At 44.6% G+C, this 20,827-nt stretch overlaps 1 protein-coding gene across 1 annotated transcript in view; it reads right to left on the bottom strand.

The window, feature by feature from the left end:
- Positions 1 to 18,515: 18,515 nt before the first annotated feature.
- Positions 18,516 to 20,827, bottom strand: part of EAF2 (ELL associated factor 2) — a 12,473-nt gene continuing 10,161 nt past the window's right edge. Inside the window, exon 7 of the mRNA XM_085311054.1 lies at positions 18,516 to 19,360. Coding sequence (XP_085167180.1) covers positions 19,314 to 19,360 — 47 coding nt within the window. The 3' untranslated portion in view covers positions 18,516 to 19,313. The remainder of the gene's footprint in view (positions 19,361 to 20,827) is intronic.

Genomic DNA, 20,827 nt, shown 5'->3' with positions numbered 1-20,827 from the left:
GAGTATTCTCATACAGGGCAAAGATCATGGTGGGTATAGGCCAAACAGTCGCRTAGGAAAATGTACAGCTGATGGAGAGACACTGAGTACTGAATAATGACAAGAAATGTAAGCAAAGATGTCATCTCCTTCAAAGATGTTCTGCTCGGGATTGGCCCTCGAAAGTGACAGAGATTTGGATGTATACCATGTCTTCTAAATGTCATCTTTCTCCACCTAGACATGACAAACAGATGTTCTTAGTAACAACTCCTCTTGTAGCTGAATGAGATAATACAGATGGCTGAGAGATGCCAAAAAAATGTTGTTCCCAACCCATTCATTCCTTGTCCTTCCAGCTGAGACTGCCAAGAAAAGGGGCACTGACTGCCAGTTAGAGTTTGTGAAAGCAACACTGGTCCAGAAAGAATTCAGATGAGACCACACCACTCATTTTCCCCAAGATTTCATTTTCATCAGTGGGGAAGGAAAGGTAATAAATCCCTACAGGCCTTCGACACTAAAGACTGAGGGCCTCAATCTGATCTCAGTTATACTCTAAATCAAGACCTGTCTCTGCCACACAGCTGGTGACTTTTCACCAGTGCAGTATTAATAAGGCCCCAGATATCACCTTCTCTGTCATGGACTCTAAAAGTAGATGGAAGATGCCTTGAATATAATTTATTGCCCATGCCCTTATGTATGTGAATTGGCCAATTGCTAAAAGAAAGGAAGAAAAAGCCCTGTGGTCACAGGAGGGGTCTGTGGTGGTACAGGAGCTGCAGGAGGCCTTCCCAGTTCCAGACCAGCATAGACTCAGAGGGAAGAGGTTAACAGAGGGGGAATAGCCATCAGTTCCAATCTCCCACCTCCTTGCCACAGCACTTGCATTTCAGGTGTTACCAGTAYGGTTTCGTGCCTTCCTTCCAGCTCCGTGACCCCATGTATGACATAAGGGGAACTCAGTAATGCCTGGGGTCTGGGTCAGTAATCCTGCACCAGCCTGCTCACAGCACACAACCCCAGCACCTGACCTTATCCCAGGCAGGGTGTCCAGACTAGAACTGAATCCACCTCACCAGACGGACACCCTTCCCACTCCAGCATCCTTCCTATTTCCTTTAAAGGGAGCCACAAACAGAGATCCTCTAGTCCTGGATAACAGGTGAGACTCTTAACAGCCCATGACTTTTCCTAGCTTTTCAGGAACACCATGGAGGCTCTGTCAGTCCTCACTTTGGACAATCCATTTCTTCACAGGTCTATAGAAATCACTTTCACTATGCCCAAACATTAACTAGCACTATGATTCTGACAACCTCAGTGATTCTGGTCGCTCCCCAGCTTTCTGATAGCCGCAGGTTGAGGAATAGCCCAGAGGGAAAGTATCTGCACCAAGGTGAGTGTGATGTTTTGAGGGAACACAGTGGGTTTTGGTGCCACTGGGAGACCAGCTATAAGCATCCATTCCCACTAACGCAGTCATTGATGAGTTGSTTTTGGTAGATCTGAAAAGCACTGCAAGAGAGCAGCCTTCAGTAAGTTAAATGAAAAATAAAAAAAGACAGGCGGGAGATTCAGATTATTGCTCCAGTCCCAGTGTGCTCAGTGCTAGAAATAGCTCAGATCAGCGTTCAAGACACAGGATTTCCAAACAGCTCCCTGACCCTTCACACTTTAGGAAGCYTGAAAGAGGCTTTGTGGCTTGACTCTTGCTGCCACAGGTTTTCCTCAGAGGCTAGTCCAAGTCTGTGAACCATGCAGCTTGCAAGATCTAAAAGGCACTACAAACCACCCTACTTTCCCTTCCAAGTGCAACGCCCACTTCCAAGCAAGGTAGTGGTACTTAACGCCTGTTAAAATATCTGTTAAAATAAACACATTTAAAGTGAAAGATTGTGGATGTTTTTAAGGTTCTTGTTCTACTGTCTGCCTCCGGGGAAAGGAGGAAAGTGGAAGCATGGGAGAGAGATGTAGGTGTCTTCATTTCACGCAGGACTAAAAGATGGCCTGGCACACTGGTACCATGGATGGGCTAGATCTCCAATGGCTGGTTAGAAGAGCCTGCTTCAAATTCACATCCAAGTTCAATAACAGCTCCTAGTCAAAACCACCCATAAGCTTGAGCAACTGCAGCCTGGGTTCTGGCGGCGCTGGCAATGGCCCAGCTACGCAACTGCCCTAGAAACACCCCATCTGCTGAGAGAAGTCAGTCACTAAGCAGAAGTGCCACTTGTTTCAGACACACATAGCAGGCTCTGGAAGATGTCAGCTTTCATATATAAATTACTCACTACAAAATGGAGAACCTAACACTGAAAAAAAAGGAGGAAATAATATGAGAGGCTTTTCTTGGTTCATGACTGGAACAGCTACTGTCATTCAAATTTTATTAGGGAAGATTAAAAGGAGCCTAGAAGTGAAGCCACTTTGATGAAGTGGTCCCAGGGTCTCTATAACTGTGATTGGCACCATGCTGATTTGTCAGCCTGGCAAACTTATGACAGTTATTACATTGGTCCTAAAACAGACCCTTCAGCCTGAGGTGAAATAATAAAAAATGGGAAGAAATCTCCAGAACCCAGGGAAATTCAATMCAATTGGGTAGAGATACACATTTATCTCAGCATTGCATTTTTAAGTTCAGATGTGAAGTGCAGTGGACATTCAATAGTGCCAAATCTGTAGACAGACACCTCTCCCCAGAGATGCCTCTTTAGCCTGGCCTGCAGCTTAAGCTCAGAGCATGGCTGGTCCATATCTCCCTTTCCCTATAGCAGAGCCTCCAGGAGGCAGGAGGGAACAGGCTGAAAAGCCTCTGATCAGCTCAAGACAGAACCTGCCATGCTCAGGAACTGGCTGTTCTTGTCCCCCCAAAATGGCACTGCAGTAGGCTTTTCAGTCAGGCTGAGCAGGACCTCTGGTTTTACACCTCTCTCTCTTCACACTCAGTGATGGGTAAGGAAACGACAAAGGATCCTTGAACTGGTTCCCACTTCTCTGAGCCAGCCCTGGAGAGAATCATCCCCTGGAAGTCACAAATATCCATACCCACATTGCCAGCCCTCACAATGCAGCTGTGAAAATCTCAACTTCTGCAAGCTGCTGCCTTTGAAAACTCTGCCTGCCCTCGAGACACCTCTTGATGCATGCAACCTGGTCACTGACCATTATTACAGCAAATATCAGAGTGTTATCTCCAGCCCCGAGAGACTGCCTGCATGAGCACAGCTAACAAACAGAAACATAACGAGTCCTTCTCCCCACCCCAAAGTTGAAGGTGAGATCCCTTTTTAATAATAGGGCATTTGGAAGGATTTATAGGCACTGGTTGTCTCAATACACAAATGACAGCATCAATCAGAGCCAGACAGCAGAGGAGGAAAGCAATATACCTGCTAGGTGAGGGGAATGCTGATGTAAAGGCACAGGCACCAGACACTGTGACTGGCAGGAGCCAAGGTTTGTACCTTCCAGCCTGGCAAGCGGAGTGGTAGCTAGCAATAAATATGAAAGAAAAATTGCATGCCACATTCCAAGAATGTTTGGCTTGTATTTTAGGACAGACTAAGCCACTCTGGTTCCATCCCTTCCTGTCTCAGGGACTCTCTACCTGCTGCTTCTGTAAAACTAAAGGAACTCACAGGACAATTCCTCTGTAGGACCTAACAGTCTAAAGAAGTGGCTTCTTCCAGGCCTGTTTGCATCCCACAGCCCATCACCTCTGCAGAGGTGGCAGATGCAGAGCCAGAGCACTCTACATGTGGTAGGACACAGAGCTACAGCAGAGCACCGCCAGCTGAAAGCCCTACAACTCCTCTAACAATTTAAAGGACAAGTACACTGGCCAAAGCCCATTTGTTTTCTTGTTCAAAAGTGGAAAAAACAGATGAGGCCTAGTTGCAATACCTGCATTTTTTAAAGACACCATGAAGAAAGAGAAGTGCTTTGAGGCAATCGAAGGTATGCAACCAGATGATAATCCCATGCTGCAGTAAGCACACCCTACACAACATTGCATATGGACTCAGGTAGTCCTGGGACACCCAGGTACCTGACAGTAGGGAGTTCCAACTGGCAATCCACAGTATATCTGTGCTGGTCCACCACCATTTTTATCCTGGCATACAGGAGGGGAATAGCTGTAATAGCAGGGCAGGAGATACTGTCCAAGGACAACAAGGCAGAAGACACTGAAAAYGGTCACAAGTTTGGAGAGACTGTTTATATTCATAGTGTTTGATTTGCAAAACCAAAGCAGAAAGGAAGCCTTCCCATTCAGCAGGATTATTTTAATTCACCTAGAGAGCATTGTTTAATTTGAGCAGGTCGATGGTTCAGCTTGCTCCGYGCTTGTCTACTTATTTAACAGATAATACCTAATACATCTTGAAAGGAAACTTATGCTTATGTATTTTCAAAGATTTTCAGCAAGTCTTCTGGGCAATGATCCCAATTTAAAACTTATCTGGAAACTAGAGAAACCTATTGATTTGGGAGTTTAATTGTCCTATTCCATTAGCTCTTGCATGCACATGAACACACTGTACAGTAAGTCCCGCATTTCACTTTTGTGGCTGATCTACTAAAACAAGCGCTGGACAGATCCCAGCCCACAGACATTATTGCAACTTTGAAAAACGCCTCTTCAGAATAAAATCAAGGCTTCTCAAACCTTTTTGGAAAGAAATGCATGTGTACTCCAGTGACTAGAAGCTATTAACTTGGGCAGGACAAGACTCTTCAAGTCCAAGTTCAGGGTCTCTGCCATTCTCATGGGGCAAGCAGGCTGTTGAGCATGCCATCTCTTGTAATGGAGCATGCAATTGTTCTGTATGTCCTTGATCCAAGCAGAATTTAATCAAAACTATCTCTCCTTTCAAGAAGTATTTTCTGAGCAAAACTACTTCATCAAAATATTTTCAGCCACTTGAAGTACAACAGCTCAAACTCATTCCTTGCATTGTGCATACTCTGCAATTTAGAAGATCAATTGCCAATCTTTGCCTTTGTCACTAGCTACAGTAAGACAACCTTTTCTGCCGCACACTGATCCCCTTCTTCCSGTGTGCTTTTAACAATGTTTCTGCCTCTAGATACGCTTTGCTTCTCTGCACTTTGCAGCTCCACTTAAGACTCACTAGCAAAGTCAGCATCTGATTCATGGGACAGGCAAAGCAGAGCAAAAAGAGGGCTGAAAATACACCTCTTCTTTCAGAAGAGAAAGCTGAAGTCTCAGTCATTTGGCAGGGCAAACCAAGCAAGTAACAAGGGTACTAACTTTCATTTAGTAACAGTCGCTGTGAAATCCAGACCAGCAGAGTCAGCTGTGAGCACAGGAAACATATTGTGAGCAATGGGGTTAACAGAGTGCACTCCCACATGGTGCAGCGTCAAGCATGTCTCCCCGTGCTCTGCAAACTGCACCTGGTGCAACCTCCCACCGCTCCATTTTCCAGATCACTTTCCTCCCTCCAGCACAGGCAAGAGAGCCTGTCCAGCACCTCCCTTGTAGCTAGAGAACACCTTGACAGAGTTCACGCTTGCGATTTAGCTTTGCTTTCAGTGCCCCTACATGGCCAGCCAGGGGACTGGCATTTCCTCCACCAACCTTGCATCTGACCATTGCAAGAGTGCTGTTACAGATGCGCAGTCCAAGGACGCACAGCCAGTATCAGCCCACTATAGGAGTGACATTGCTCATCCTGAGTCATTGCCGCCTGCCGCGTCAGAGGCATACAGGAACCCAACCCAACCAGCAAGAGAGATTCCTTCATCACAGACATTTCCAATTCGATGCATGAGCCAGGCATTTAAGCTGATGCTATTCATATTTAACAGCTAAAAAAACATTTTGTCACTCTTGGCTCTAAGTAAGCAAGTCCTTACAGGAAGATACCTCAGTTTCCTCCTCAGCACACTCAGTACATTTGAACACAAGTAACTGTAGTCACCAAGCACTCTCCCTCAGTTACAAAAAAAGCCCTTCCATTTCCAGACATAGAGACCTCATAGTAACCACCAGATCTTGGGAAAGAGCTGCAGCACTTTGTCCTTTTTCTCCAGGCCTTTAGGGTTCATTACCAAAGTGACAGATAGACAGGGTTTTCCTGTTAGGAGCTTTTTCATAGGAAAATCTATCTGCAATTCAAATAGTTTAGAACACAGCATGAACGCAACGCAATTTATCTTAATTGAAAATGGCTCCAATCTGGCACTGTCTGTCTTAGAAAGTGGGTCTCCCTCCCGAGATTATTAGTTATGCAAAGCTCTGAGCCACTCTTGGTGCATGGTGTGAGATGCTAAGCACTTTCTGCTCGAGTGGGAGAGCAAGGCACGCAGCCCTCTGGAGGGCCACTTAGTATCTTACAAGATAGAGGCCTTCCAGCTGGGGAGCTGTAGGATAACAGACACCAGTTTTAAGCAGTTCTTTGGCTGAAACTTGCTACTACTCCTCTGTGTTCCTCACTCCAAGGTGCACGCCAAATTCTTCCCTGTTAGGGCGAGCAGCAGCAAACTGTAACTCTGAGATAAGGGAAGTGTAAGGGAGTCCTGTCATCAGCTCAGGTTTACCACAYTGAGGACTCTGGGGTTTCGAGATGGTGCCTGAGCCAAAAACGATCACAACCCATAAAACAGGCTAACCCCAACACACGATGGTTCCCTCGTCCAAGTCACATTAAACACTTCCACCACCTCTCTCCCCAAAATTGCAGTGATTTAAATTTTTTAAAAAATCTACAAAATGCGTCACATTTCATCCTGAGGCTTTTAGAATGAAACATTCTCTGAATAAGTTCCCTCTCTACGCTTTTACGTCCAAACAATTCATTGAACTTAGCTCACGCTCACAAACAATTTCATTCCACATAAGTGTATTTTTCAGGGAATTAAGTATTCCTCAAAAAGCATTTCCCCTCTGCTGAGGACTTCTGCCATTTTCTTCTTTGATATAGTAAGTAGAAGAAGACTACTAAGTGAGAAGAAAACACTTCTTCACTCTACCACTACACAAGTAATTTCACTGCCAACCACTTTTTCATGTTAGATACATACTCCTCTCAAAGACATGAAGTTTCTCCAGAGGGAGGAAGTGACTTGCCTAGAGTCACAAGGCCAGGAAGACCCTCGCATTGCAACTCTGCTTGAACAACAAATCACCCTTGAGAGGAAGAGATTCGTTTCTACAGTTTCCTGCTTCACAACAGAAGCGTCACCACAGGGGTCAATGCAAGGAATATCTATCAGCAGAAGTACGAGTTGTGCCTAAAAGCACCAGCGATGTTAGTTACACTGTGCTAAGTGTCGCACCCACACCCCATGAGAGACAGGCCTTAAAGTGGAGGGGTTACCGTGAGGGATGGGATGGGGAGCACTGGCTCCTTCTGAAGGCACACAGAGGCCGTAGGTGGCTCCGAAGTTCCTCGGACAGTTCACAGAATATCCATTACACGTGTTCCCAGCATCGGACCAGCTGCTTATCTAGACCAGCCTTTCTCTCCTAAAGTACATTAGCCAGGAAACCACAACTGATTTGTGCGAATCTCCCTTTTCTCCACACTTACCACGGGCACTTTCTTCCCTACATCACTGGGCGCAAACTACTTCCCTCCGCGAAGATCGGCCGCGATCRGGGCGAAGGGCGTGGGGACGAGACCCCTTTTTGATCCGTCAGATGAAAACCGCAGAAAGCTCTGGAGAGGCTGATCCTGCATGAGCCAGGACAGCAGCGAGGCGGGACAGCTCTCCTTTCGCTAACTCCGGCAGACCCGTGAGATCTCAGCGCTGCCGTTAAACCCCGTCCCTTAGAAGGCCGCGCTCAGTCAGGGCTTACAACCAGGGAACTTCGCACCCTCCTCCTCGGCGGGCACTGAATTCGGGAGGCTCTTTAGGGCAAGCACGATCCGCGCTGAACATCTCGCCACGGACCCTGCGGGCATCCACACGGACACGTCCACGGGAAACGCGCGTAAGCGGGAGTCCTGCCGGACGGGCAGAAATAACCACGCGCGGGGGGACGCGGGGCCCGCGCTACGCGGGGCGGCGGGAAGCGGCCGCCGCGGCGCGCCCGGCCCGGAAGATGGCGCCGGCGGCCCGGGCAGCGGCGGGAAGCGGCCGCGGCGGCGGGAGCGCGCGGGCCTGCGCGGGGCCGCGCTGCCCGCCGGGGTCTGTCAGGGCGGCTCGGGCGTGACAGGCGGGGTTAGGCGCTTGCGGCAGGCGTCAAGCGGGAGAGAAGGCCCACATACGGACAACGAAAATGCGGAATAAAAGCATTTTTTGTTGTTTTGTTTTGTTTTGTTTTCTGTGTGGCTGGTTGTTTGGAAATGTTTTTCTGCTTATCTGTAACAGCTGCTCTTGGGAAGCGAGTCCTTGGGAGTCGGAGCGATCTCCGGCGGAGCTGAGGGAGGGAAACCGTCCCCCGCGCGAGGAAATCGCGTCCCCCTCGCTCAGGCGTTTATGTTTCTGTACACACATAAACGGCAGCAGCAGAGCAGTTTTTCAACGATAGCGAGCAACATCGCAAGACAAACCGAGATACTGAGAACAACACGAGAACGGGAATCGGGGGTGGGGGAAAAGCGATCTGGAGCGTCAGCTTCCTCTCAAAGACAGCAAAACGCCGGGCAGCTGCTCCGCCTGGCGCCCCGCCGRCGCCCCGAGACACTTCCCGGCTGGAGGAGCAAAACGCGGGACTTTCCTTCGCCGGGGAGCGGAGCCCGCGGGCACGGGGCCCGACGGGGCGTCAGCGCGCCGCGCGCGGCTGGATTTCGGCTGCTTGTCCGGCTGTGGCCAGAGCTCCCTCAGGAGAGCACCTCCCGCGGGAGAAGTTTCCAAAAGCCCCGTGGATTTTTTTTCTTCTTCTTCTTCTTTTTTAGCCCTGCTAATCATAGACTTCAACAGCCAGATGCCTAATTCCCAGCATTCTGGTTAGAGGACCTAACAGCACCTTCTTCCCTAGGAAAATATTAAGAAATATATTAGTAAAAAATTATATTTTGGACTGCCCCATGGAATAACCTTGGGACACCATCGGAGCTCTGTGAGCCCTGATTGATACAGAAATCGGGGTCGGCTTCCTGCTCCAAGCTGCAGAGAAACTCATTGCTTTCAATCTGGGGTCTTGGGTAAACGATCTCCCTTCCTCCGTAATTATCAAGCTGCGGTTGCACAAGAAGAAAAAGTATGCAGCGTGCTAAAATAACAGATTTAAGGTTAGCACATTGTGGGAAGAGGCCCCAAACCAAATTGCTTCAGATTTCCTTGCAAAGCAAGAGTCTGTGGAATCAAAACATCTCTCAATACAGCACCATGTTCTGWCGCGTACTTGAATCTCGCAGTGCCGCACGCTGAAACACCAGTTTTCAGCATCCGGARAGGTCCTGTATGTCCTTCACCAGCGTCTGAATGCAACTCTTTTAGGAAAGACTGAAACTCCTCTAGCTCAGGTGGGAACCAAACGTTAGAGGCTCAGCTTAAAAGCAGCTCTCGTGGGCAGGGGATCAGCGCTGCCTAGGGCCCCCCCAGCGCCRTCAGGGGGCCTTTCTCCAAGGTCACCGAAGGACAGGGCCGCCCTCACCTGCACCCGCTCCGAGCTGGCCCTGAGCCCCGGAGGGCTGGGGGGGCAACTTCATCTGGTTGAAGTCAAGACCGGCATCTACTACACCAAATGCTCTTTCTTCAGAGCTCTCTGTATCTCAGCACACACACAAAAGAGTTAACAGCAGGCCTTGCAAACACAAGGTTTTATCTTAGCACAGCTAAGATAATTAGCGTCAGCTAATTCCTGGAAATTCAAAGCAGCCAGGTCTTGGACCGCATTCACATATGGTTTTTGTGATAAGAAGCCACATTTCTTTTCTGTGTTTATGTATCTGTTTGTCAGTGTGACTGAACAGGTAAGTTATTTTATTACTAAATACATTCTGTCCCTCTAGCTTCTTCCCAACCCAGTGTCATCTAGCTTTTAGCTTGTCTCCCTCAGGAGGTATTTTGGCATTACTGCTCACTAACAAACAGCTATCACAATCAGCCTGGAAGAAGCTGAATTATGACTGGATCTTATAAAATCTATAYAAGGCCTCACAATTCAATGCTTAATTGTATCATACCCTGAAAGCCTCAGATGAAGCCATTTGAGAAAGGTGCTCTGATTTCCAGCGTCTTTTTTTTGTTTTGTTTTAGAGCTAGAAATTTTAAAAGCAGGACCAAGTTCTAACCAGAAAAATGTCTTTCTGCAAGTCTCCAGAAATACCCAGCATTAAACTGTCATTAACCCTGCATACAACTTTACAAAGCAGATGTAAAATAATCTGAAACTGTACATTTGCCAAATTCATCAGGACTTGCCTCTTCCATAGAAAGATACGGATTGTTTTGAAACAGTTCCTAATGAGTCATTTTGGGCCACAGATAAGTTGTTTCTGCCTCAGGGGATTCAGCTTGTGTAAATCACGTACAACAGTGGTAAAGATATATCCCAGGTTTGCTATTTATCCTGATTTTGGGGTGGCTCAGTGTAAACCTAGCCAGAACCTGGCCCAGGGTGTCATGTAGACAGGGCAGCCTTGGATCAAAATTTGGACGTTCTCCGCATTGGCAGCCCCTTTCAGCACAGCCTCTTAAAAGACTCATTTCTTTCAACACAAAACAGGAGCAACACTTGCCTGTTCCTGGGGTCGGTTAGTCAGCACAGCCTCGCCTAATCTTGCTCACCCACCTTTCATTTGTGACTCAAAACGTTTGCGTTTTATCCCTTTTCTTTTCCTGTGAATGGGTAAAACCAGAGGTTGGGAGACCATGCAGCTGGGTGGGTTATGTCCTGGCAGGATGGCGAGCTTGTATATGTGACTAACACAGTGCCAGCGGCAAAAGGACTACCGCAGTCCCAAGGTTTGGCTCCCTCCTGATCTGCTCTTTCGTCAGGCTTTGCAAGTTGCACCCTTAGAGAGACTGSTCCTAATCTCCTCTTGTCAGAAGGGGCATAGCAATGGCATAAAATACTATTGCACTAACTGGACCAATATAAAGCAGCTACCTAATGAGTAGGGTGAGAGAGAGMCATGCCTACTGATTATGGACACAGGATCTGCCACCTGTCACAGCTTCACATCTGCAGGGAAGCAAGGCAGGACTACTGCCGAGCTGCCCCAAGCCAAGTTAAAGAGATAAGGGTGACCAGGAGAGGGCACATAAATACCCATTTTCTCTTTGCTCCATTTGCCTGCCCAACCACACAGCATCATGGAAAGTAACCCAGATATTCCTTTGTGTCCCTACCTTGACTGCAGTGTAACCATGCTGAASCCTTGGAGAAGGTGCTATGTGATCTTCTCCAATGAGGTTGGGGGGACAGAAGGGGTGTCCCTACCTCCTGCACTCAAAGAAGGGGAGTGGGCAACTACTGTACGCACTGCAAAGAAGATTTTAATTTCCTCTTCATCAGAAGTAAGAGGAAGGAACTTCAGTGCTCTGCCCCATGAGACTGAGCTAAGGAGGCCACAGCAAAGCCAGGAAGGAGTAGAGGCATGATGTCCCCTCACCATGCAGATGCAGTTAACAATCCTAAATATCCTCTCCTATGGGATGAGAAAAGAAAGCCAGTGCTCTTTTGCTCTTCCTAGCAAGGACGTTCTGCCCTGATTCCTTCAGGGCACCTCCTCGCTCGACCTGAGGCAGACACCCTGTTAGGTGATTGGTGCCTCATGGCAGGGATGATTTGGGATTCCTCAGCCTGGCTGAGTTTAGAAACTGTGTGTGTGGAGAAGCCCATTTGCAACACGAGGCTGGGAGTGGAAGCACAGAGCTAACGGTGTCGGAAGAAACTGTGGGTCGTATCCATGATTTGTGCAGCTTTAACTTCCCTAAGGAGCTTGCAGAAAAGATGCCAGTGAGACCAGAAAGCCTAATTTCACCATGTTGTATCCCTGCCTGGGAGGGCTTCCATAGCCCGGCAAACTGACTGTGTTTGGTTGTGTGGTTTTGTCACTTCAGCAGAGTCTGGCAGCGAGGAGTCCTGCCACTGAACCACTGTACAACTTCGAACCGCCACCTCACCTTATTGTGGGGTGATCATAGTATTTCCCTCCTGACCTAGCACCCTGCCGCTATCACTAGGAGCAAAAAAGCCCTGAGAGGTATGAGCAAGCTTGAAATAACAGTTTTCAGTAAGCTCGGAAAACCGATTTACCGCTTATACAGCCCCTTCTCCTTGTCAGAGCTGTAGGAGGTGAGGAAAACACAGCTGCCAGGCAGCCTCTGGCAGCCCAGCGTCGATAGCGGCAGGAGGTCTCTGCCTGGTGCGAGCTGTTGATAAAGGCCGGGAGGTTCACAAGCTCCTGCAGCAGCAGGGAATGGGACGCAGTCTCTGCGTTTCCAATAACCGATGCGCCTGATGGGGGGGTTGCACTGGAGGCCTCAGAGAAATGTAGGCTCAACCCACCAGCACCACCAAACCCATCTTTTGGGTCCTGGTCATTTGCCAACCTCCTGTCTCAGAGCTGATCCCATTTAATGGAGGCCACCTGACAGCAATCGTTCTGCAGTATGGCACAAGCAGTCTTATATGCATTTTTTTAGATTTAGAGATTTGTGCAGCGTAAGCACTTCTAGTTTTCAGAACAGAGGTCATTCAGATCAAAGGCTCTGGTGTAACATGGCAACTTCTTTGGCTTGCTCAACTCCAAGGCTCTCTATGGAGTTATAAGCACAGCCRAGACGTTATTAAAAAGTTAGCAAGTTTTTTTCTCTCGGGGATCTCARTTATTTGCCTGTGAGTAGCTGTTGTTTCATCACTCAAACAGAAAGTGCAAACACAGGGATGGGTTCGAAGCTTTTAGCAGATGTTTTGTTTTACAAATTAATGGGGGCAAAAAGTCCCCACTGAGTTCAATACACTCCTTCCAGGTGGTACTTTCTAGAATACACTTGTTGTGGTGAGAACTTATTTAAATAGCTTAACGGTSTTAGATCCTCAGCTAAACACAGCCACAGCCACTGATGAGCAGTATCCTCACAGTACAGCACGCTGGTGAAGGATATTAGGGGAGAGCCCGGCTGTACATGCAAGCAAGAGAGCAGCTCATGTAAGGGAGCAATACAAGCGCTGATCATAGTGTTTTCCCCACTTACGTTCTGGACACTTTCGGCCAACATTTTATGAGCAATGTTTATAAAAAGCATTTGTGAAAAGTTAATTACTGCTGGTAACACGGGGAGAAACAAGCTGGGTCATCATGCAGTGCAGGAGTGGAGGTTGTTCCACATCACGGCAGGAGAGGACCTTAAAGCACACGGCCCCTTCCATAGCAGTCGCTGAAGAACTGCTAATCCCAAAATAGCTTTYTGGCCTAATGCTCTGAAGGGCCTATTACCTTGTGCTGCCTATTTGCTGTGTCCGTCTGTTCTAATGCCAAACTGTTTGAACTAGACAAATTTCTGCTGTGGAGAGCAGGTGTACCTGTATGTGGAGCTACTGGTGCTACTGCAAAGTAAATTTGTGCCTGTAATCTGTTCTTGCTTGTGCTACAGTCTGTGTCCCAGGATTTGAGTCACGCATCTCTCCTCCCTCTTTATTCCAGCAGAATCAGAAACTGGCACAAAAAAGTGTTTTTATTTGAAGGGGGAATCTTAACCAGACATTGGCCTTGAAAAATGCCCTAGCTTTTAGGAATGTTTGGAGGTGAAGGATTTTTTAACACTAGCATAAAGAGTTGTATCAAAACACAGGTAAAAGCCAGGGTCTTTTCATAAATTATTGACACACAGCAAAGCCGGTACAAAAAGGAAACTGGCTAAAAGATGGGTTGGCATTTCAGGCTGCACTGGGCTCCCATGTCACTAGGAGATCTGTACCTGGGAAGGTCCACCAGCATTTATCTCAGAAATTGTGGCAATGAAAACATATGGGGAAGGGAGAGGGGGGTTGCAGAGTTTACTGGAAACTCAATACATTGAGGATCTTAGAAAAGGTACAACCAGTTAGGAGAGCTCAAATTTAATTCTGCTGGTTGCTAAGAGGAAGTCRTTGTGCAACTGTTTTGCAAGAGCATTGAAACTGGTAGAACAAGACGTGCAGCATGTGGAGGTAAAACTGAGGAGATTAAAGAACAGTTTGGGCTGTTGTTGGGTCTTCTTTAATTGCCTTTCTAAGATACTCCASTTTTCTTTAAGTAACAGCATGAAGGCCTCATCTCTTGAGGGAACAAATAATCTTCTGTCGTGTGTTAAGCACGCTTAGAAAAACAAGCCAGGTATGAATTTTCAGGAGACAAACCCAAGCTGCACACAAAAGACAACATAGGGGGGACGAGAGGTGGAGAACAGGTTCTGTAACAAGGGCCCTGTTTAAAGGGAGCTGGGAGAGGTCTCAGCTGCTAACTCACCAGGTATGTGTTGTACAGCAACAAAGCCCTCTCTGTTGAATGAAAGGCTCCTTCATCTTTGCCTCTAACCTCRACTCCTTCCTCCCCACAGCAGAAGGATTTGCTTTTCAGAGAAGGAGAATGTGAGAACATACTCATTTCTTCTGTGGATTCGGAAAGCCACAGAAACAACTACAGCCCCAGCCCTTGCTGTTCCCAGCAGGCCAGGCCCWGCTTTCTTTAACTGCAGCAGAGGCAGCATACATTTTATGAAAACCCCGTATCATATCAAGCTGGTATCTCTGTTTAGAAGCTGAATAGTTCTCTCTGCTGACACAAACTCTAAGCTCTGCCATTCAGCAGCTTTCCTCCAACACCAGTTTGAAAGCTGTGAAATGAAAGCCACAGCAATAGATTCTTTAGCATTTTTCACTAATTCAACCCACTCTTGGGTTTCAGAACCTCCTCACCTTGATTTCTCGTTTCTCTTACCTTCCTTAAAGTAATAGGAATGTATATATAAACAAAAACAGRAAAAAAAACCTTACTCAAGACTTCTCTTTTCCTAAGTCTTCTTAAGTTTCTTTGAAAAGCTGGTCTGAACTCTTTGTCTTCTTAGACTGTGCTTGGCACCTTGCTGACAGTGTTAGCTGAATGATCTCAAAAAGCGCATGAGAGAAGAAACTTGCATGTACTGTGAACATGCAGTTTAGGAACCACCATGAGCCAAGCCATCTGCTTTTTCCTCCATTGGGCTTTTCCACTCTGTCCAACCTAGGCATCATTACCTCTGCTACTTAAGCAGCATTAGACAGTCCGTTAGGTTGTTCTCAGAARTCTTCCTGCAGAAATTCTAAAGAAAATCAAAATGTGTTGGCCAGAAATGATACAACGATTACAGCCAGAAAATTTTGTGAACTGAAGCAAACTATTATCTGAGGCAATCTGTTCCTGTTTGATTCCCCAGTAATCAGTCAAGAGAGACCCAGCAAATAATAGTTCTTAGAAATATTGTTGCTCTGTTCTCAAGATGATTCACTGCCTGTTAGCACAGAAGTGACTTACTGAAGTCCTTTAATCTGAAAAAATTATCTCTCATCTCCCTTCAAAATAAAAAACAAAGCTCATGCAATAAAGCTGATCATATTAAGTGCCTTAACAGTAAACTTTACAATACGCTATGTTCCAGAGGATATTGATATCATGATTTTGATGGACCAGCTGTTTTCAATAACCCATACGTAGATAACAAAATGATTTTCAGAGGTTATGCAGGAAATAAGATTATTGCTTGCAAACAGCTGAAAAAAAGCATGGAATTGATTTTACATTTGATGTTCATAATTTAGAACTTCCAAAAGGCATGTTACAGCATTATGAGCAAGGATCTCAGAAGCGTGTTATAGATAGACATAAAACTCTAACTAAATGGCAACCCCAGTGTGAGTCATGGAATACAGTGGTGCTGTGGCTGCCTTAAAGAGACCGCATATTCCTGACATGACGGGAATAAAATTGATTTTAAAAGAGAGGAAAGGAATTTCCAAATCAGGGTCTGAAGGAAAAAAAAAACACATAAAACCAAAAAAAATCCTGATAGCTTTTTCTGTTGATAAAATACATCACTTCATCCTGCTTCCAAATCTCCATGCAACCACTTTCTCACCTCTATCATTTGATAACGATACATCCAATAGGGGAWGTGAGTAGCTCAACAATGAGCACAGAGCAAACTACAGGGGAACAAATACTCCCAAGCAAGTCTCAAATGAGATCAAAGTCCATCCCCACTATAGAATGAGAGATCCAAAAAAGCTCTTTAGCTTACTTTCCCRTGTTCATGACACTTAAATGGAGAAGGGGGAGTCTGATCACATACATTTGGGCTAGATCAGCATGCAGTACTTTTCCTTTACRCCGTAGTAAGATCTGTTATTTCCCCCTACACACCCTTATTTCTTTAAGTCTGTTCCAGAGTTTCTTATACCTTGATATTGAAAGGGAGCCTTTCCTGAATTATCACAACTGTGCATTTGACAGTATGCATTCATCTAAGTCCATACTTATTTGTACAGGGTACTGCCTGGCTGGGCACTAATCACTTCAGACTATGCGGTACGCAAAAGCATAACAGAGATCCTTCCCATCCTCAAAAGCTTTCAACCCAAAGATCAAACCCTAACGATAGCACATGGTTAGTTACGGTCCTGAGAATCTAGAACTTGGAAGTTTACTTTGCTCCCAAAGCTGTATTTAAGTATTTGTATACAYGTTAGCACATGTATACCAGGTACAGGTAGGGTGTACTTGCTGGTTTTGTTGCTGAAGGAAGAGTGCTTATAGTCCATAGTATGTATACATACACACACTCTGTGACTTAGATACTGGTCTGGACAGTGTCTTCCACATATCTGCTCACTCCCATGTGCTCCGAGTGCACTGCTATTCAGAAAAAACAGCAACGTCACTAAATGATAGGGTCTGCTCCCATCTGAGATGCTACTTTGGAAACACCCAAGAAGGAAGCTACCTACTGACTGACAGGACAACTCATGCACAAAGCATTGGCTGATGATTCCCTGGGTGCAGTAAGGCAAGTTTTTTCTCTTGGGTGCTTTCCAATGATAGATAGGCACTTTTGCTCACAGCCAAACAAGATTCAAATCTCTCTCACAAGGATTCTAGCAGAGTTTGCTTAGGCCTAAATGAAAGCTTTGACATGAATAAGTTGTTGAGGGCAGAGGAAAAGGAACAAAAGAACACATTTTACTTCTACCCACTGCTATATTGTGTGCCTCTTTTCTGTCTAGTTCACAGGTTTCTCTTTTGTCTTAAAATTTTCTACATCTCAGCTCTTCACATTGCCCTAGCAGACTTTATTAGCAGCAGGTGCCAAGAACTGTGCACTCTAGCAGAGTTCCAATACCAACAATATTCCTCAAATGGCATTTCCTGGAATAAGCTATTACCAGCCCACAGCTCCTGAAAAGTCAGCTCATGGTGGTAAGACAGTGAGAGCCTTCCAAGTGGATTAAACCCTCTTATTATCTGAGGGGAGAACTCAAGCTGGAGCCTCAAGGCTATACAAAATAAGAAGCACACGTCTTCTTCCTGATCTTGTAAAGGAGTTATGCTTTTTCCAGAGGATACGTTTCCTCTAAAAAAAAGTCAAGATTGAAAGAACCTTACAGTGGTTGTTACAYAGCATCCTTTCTCTAGGCTGCTCAGTAGCCATTTCCTTCTCAAAGACCTGTTCATCCACACTCATTAAACTGAGCTTTTTACCTATTAGAGTGTAAACCTCAAAAAAATGCTTTACTTCTTTATGTACCAACCTCAGGAAACTGCAAGATTATAAAACTATTATCTGGTGTGTACCAAGGATAAGTACCATAGCATGGGAAACAAATCAGAGTGTGAGGTGAGAAGGATCAGAAAGCAGCATTTCACATTTCACTTTTGCCTTGTGGCACAAATACAAAGGAACTTTGTAAGAGGTAGACCAATCTATGGCCTCTTAATCCATCTAGATGGTACTATGGGCTGATACTCCCAGTAGTTAAGAGAATAAGCTTGTCTAGTACCATCTATTGTATACATTAACTGAGTATGCATTTCGTGCCATGACATTCAGGCTTAAATATAGAATTCAATCCTCAGTTTAGACTCAGAGCTTTGATTCAGTCACCAGTCCAGCAAAGAGAAGACTTYTGTGCAAGACAAAACAGTGATTTATCTCATCAATATTCATACCACAGACATTTGCTATTGTTAGTTACAGAACTCTTTAGTAGTAAACTACAGGATGAAAATGTGACTCTTACCTGAGGTTCTTCAGATCTTTAAATATAAATTCAAATGAGGAAAAAAGACTTTCTTCTCTAATGCAATACTGCTTACCAATGACATTTGGATATAGTCTATTAAAAAAAAAATCAGTAGTACACTAGCACTGCTGTAATCATTCAGCAAGCTCTTGCTAGTGTTTGTCTCAATACAGGTAACAGCAACAAACACTTAAGTACTGCAGACTGGGCGAGGAATGTGTATTAGGTGCCACTTCACAGCTTTCCCCCCCCCCCTTTTTTTTTTTGTGAGTTGTCTTGTTCACTAGCATGACTACTGTAAGTAGAAAGTGAAATTCTTAATCAGTCAAAACAGCATCAGCCCCAATAAAATGATAAATATTGCTTTATTAAATTACTTTTATACTCCTACAAAGAAATTTTCTGATTTTTGTTACAGAATTAAATGAAGGAAATTCATTGCTCTCTGCAGTTACCTAAACTTAGATACAAAAAGGTTGTAAAAAGACCAGCATGTTCAAGTTGCATAAAAAGGCAGAGAATAGACAGGTTCCCTTAGGAAACTTGAGGCTCAGAAATATAAAGTACTATAATACAATGAAATTAAGAATTCAGCAATGTGTTGAACAATTGTAAACTGTAACTGCACTTAGTGGACCACATTATTCAGCAGTTTCCTTAAAGATATGAACTGTGAACTGAACAAAAAGAATAGCTGACACAGCAGACCTCATTTAGTCATTCTGCCTTTCACTCTCTCCAAGTAAGAGTTGCAAGATCAGCATTCAATAGTTAAATGATAGGAAGGAAACTTGCCTCCATAAATATCAGAAATTTCTCCATTCCGTAACTATTTATATAAAATAACTAGCTGTTACTACAAATCAATTTCAAGTACAAGTGGCTGAGACAAAAATAATCAAAATCAGATCATACACATTTTTACTGTAAATACAGTAATTTGGAAAAAGCACATAACCAAAGCACTGACAAGATATCAATGCTGCTGAATCGTAAGTGTGATGTTGTCAGTAGAAAATTCAGATGTCTTCCTTATCAAAATTGAGGACATTCATTCCAGTCTCTGGTAACCTAATCTTAGTGCAAAATAGATGCTAAGATAACTTTAGCAAAAAAGGTGATACATTTAAGGCCAAAAATTTGTTCAGTCATCACTATCGCTTCCAGATTCACTCAGCTGCAAGTCATTTCCTAAAAATGAGAGAGGCAATCGTTAGTCTGTATCAAAAATACTCTTCATTCAAGATTTTCCCCTTTCCCAGTAAAAGGGCTTACAAAAACTAATATCATAACATGCCATAAGTGAATGACCAGGCATAGAACCCAAGTCCTCAGCAATACAGCCTTAGGGAGATCACATTTCCGCAGTTTTAAAGATCTTAACATTCCCTGCAGAAAAGCCATTAGCTGACTAGCCACCAAAGCGTTCATTTAATACCGCAGATCACAACAAGCAACACCTATCTTTTTCACCCACATCTTCATACTACCTAAATGGGAAAACTGCTGGTGAATGCAGTTCTGTAAGAAAACAAGAGGGTTTTTCTTTTCTCCCCCCCCCCCCCCGCTTAAATACATGTGAATACTACTGGGCTGTGCTTGAAGACAAAGTAGTGTCTCAATCAAGAGCAGCTATTTGATGCACCAGTTTTAAGATATATCAGCAACCTACTATTTCAAACAGGTTTTAGAACATGTGAACAAACAAATCATCAAAAGAAATTTTACATAGCATTTTAATTTGGTGACTGTATATATATATTTCAAAATTGGTAAGTCAGAAGAAAGACTGCATTATGCTTGCAATAGATGTCCATAAACTCAGAAGATGTGAAGGAGGGAATCTTTCCAGGATGACAGATAACTAACAAGAAATAGAGCAATAGGCTATGAAGGCTTCTCATCATATCTAGCAACTTCCCACTCACTTTGAAGAATTTGTTCCAGCTAGTATTCTTTCATTCACACCTCCCTTGCCAAATCACCATAAAAAAATTCATCTCTCAGTTGTGCAAAAACTGTCTAAATGGCCAAAAAAATACAGAAACTGACTAGTCACAGTATTTTCACATGCTCTTTCCTCAGTTGCAGCACCCTTCAGCGATCACTTTTGCGGATGAGTGAGAGTAACTCTCTAGAAGATAAGCCAAYGTGACACTCAGATTGGCTCTTCTGTTATCAAATAGATAATTTCTGCCAGTAGCACTGAAGCTGTTAATATGGCTGCATTTAGCCTTCTTTCGCTTTGCAGTATGTCACCAGTAAAGCTTAAAAAAGTGGTATATGGTTCTCTGCAACAAAGCAGAAAACACTGTTTATGTAAGATACAAGCAGTGAAGATGACTGTTTGCAGCAATCTTTAAAGTGCTACTATAGTCTAACTTTTTTACAATTCTATATAGACACAGCATTTACAGCTATATTAAGAGTGTGTATGTGTATATATATGTATGTATGTCTATATGAAGTTAAAAAGCAGTTTTTAAAGAAAAAGTAATTTATGAAGAATTATTTTGGGCAATATATTATCCTGAGAAAGAATATTTCAAGACAGAATGACACTGGGAAATTAGACTCAAGCATTTTCATATTTTCCTTTCAATAAGTTCTTTTAAAAAATCCCTTTATGCAATACTTGCATCAAAGTAAGACTAGGAT

Source organism: Rhea americana, unplaced genomic scaffold (genome assembly GCF_003343005.1).
Source record: "Rhea americana isolate MKP2758 unplaced genomic scaffold, rheAme1 scaffold_33, whole genome shotgun sequence".
NCBI classification, from domain to species: Eukaryota; Metazoa; Chordata; class Aves; order Rheiformes; family Rheidae; genus Rhea; species Rhea americana.
Note: the sequence above shows the minus strand (reverse complement) of the source record. Positions and strands in the feature narration are given on the sequence as shown.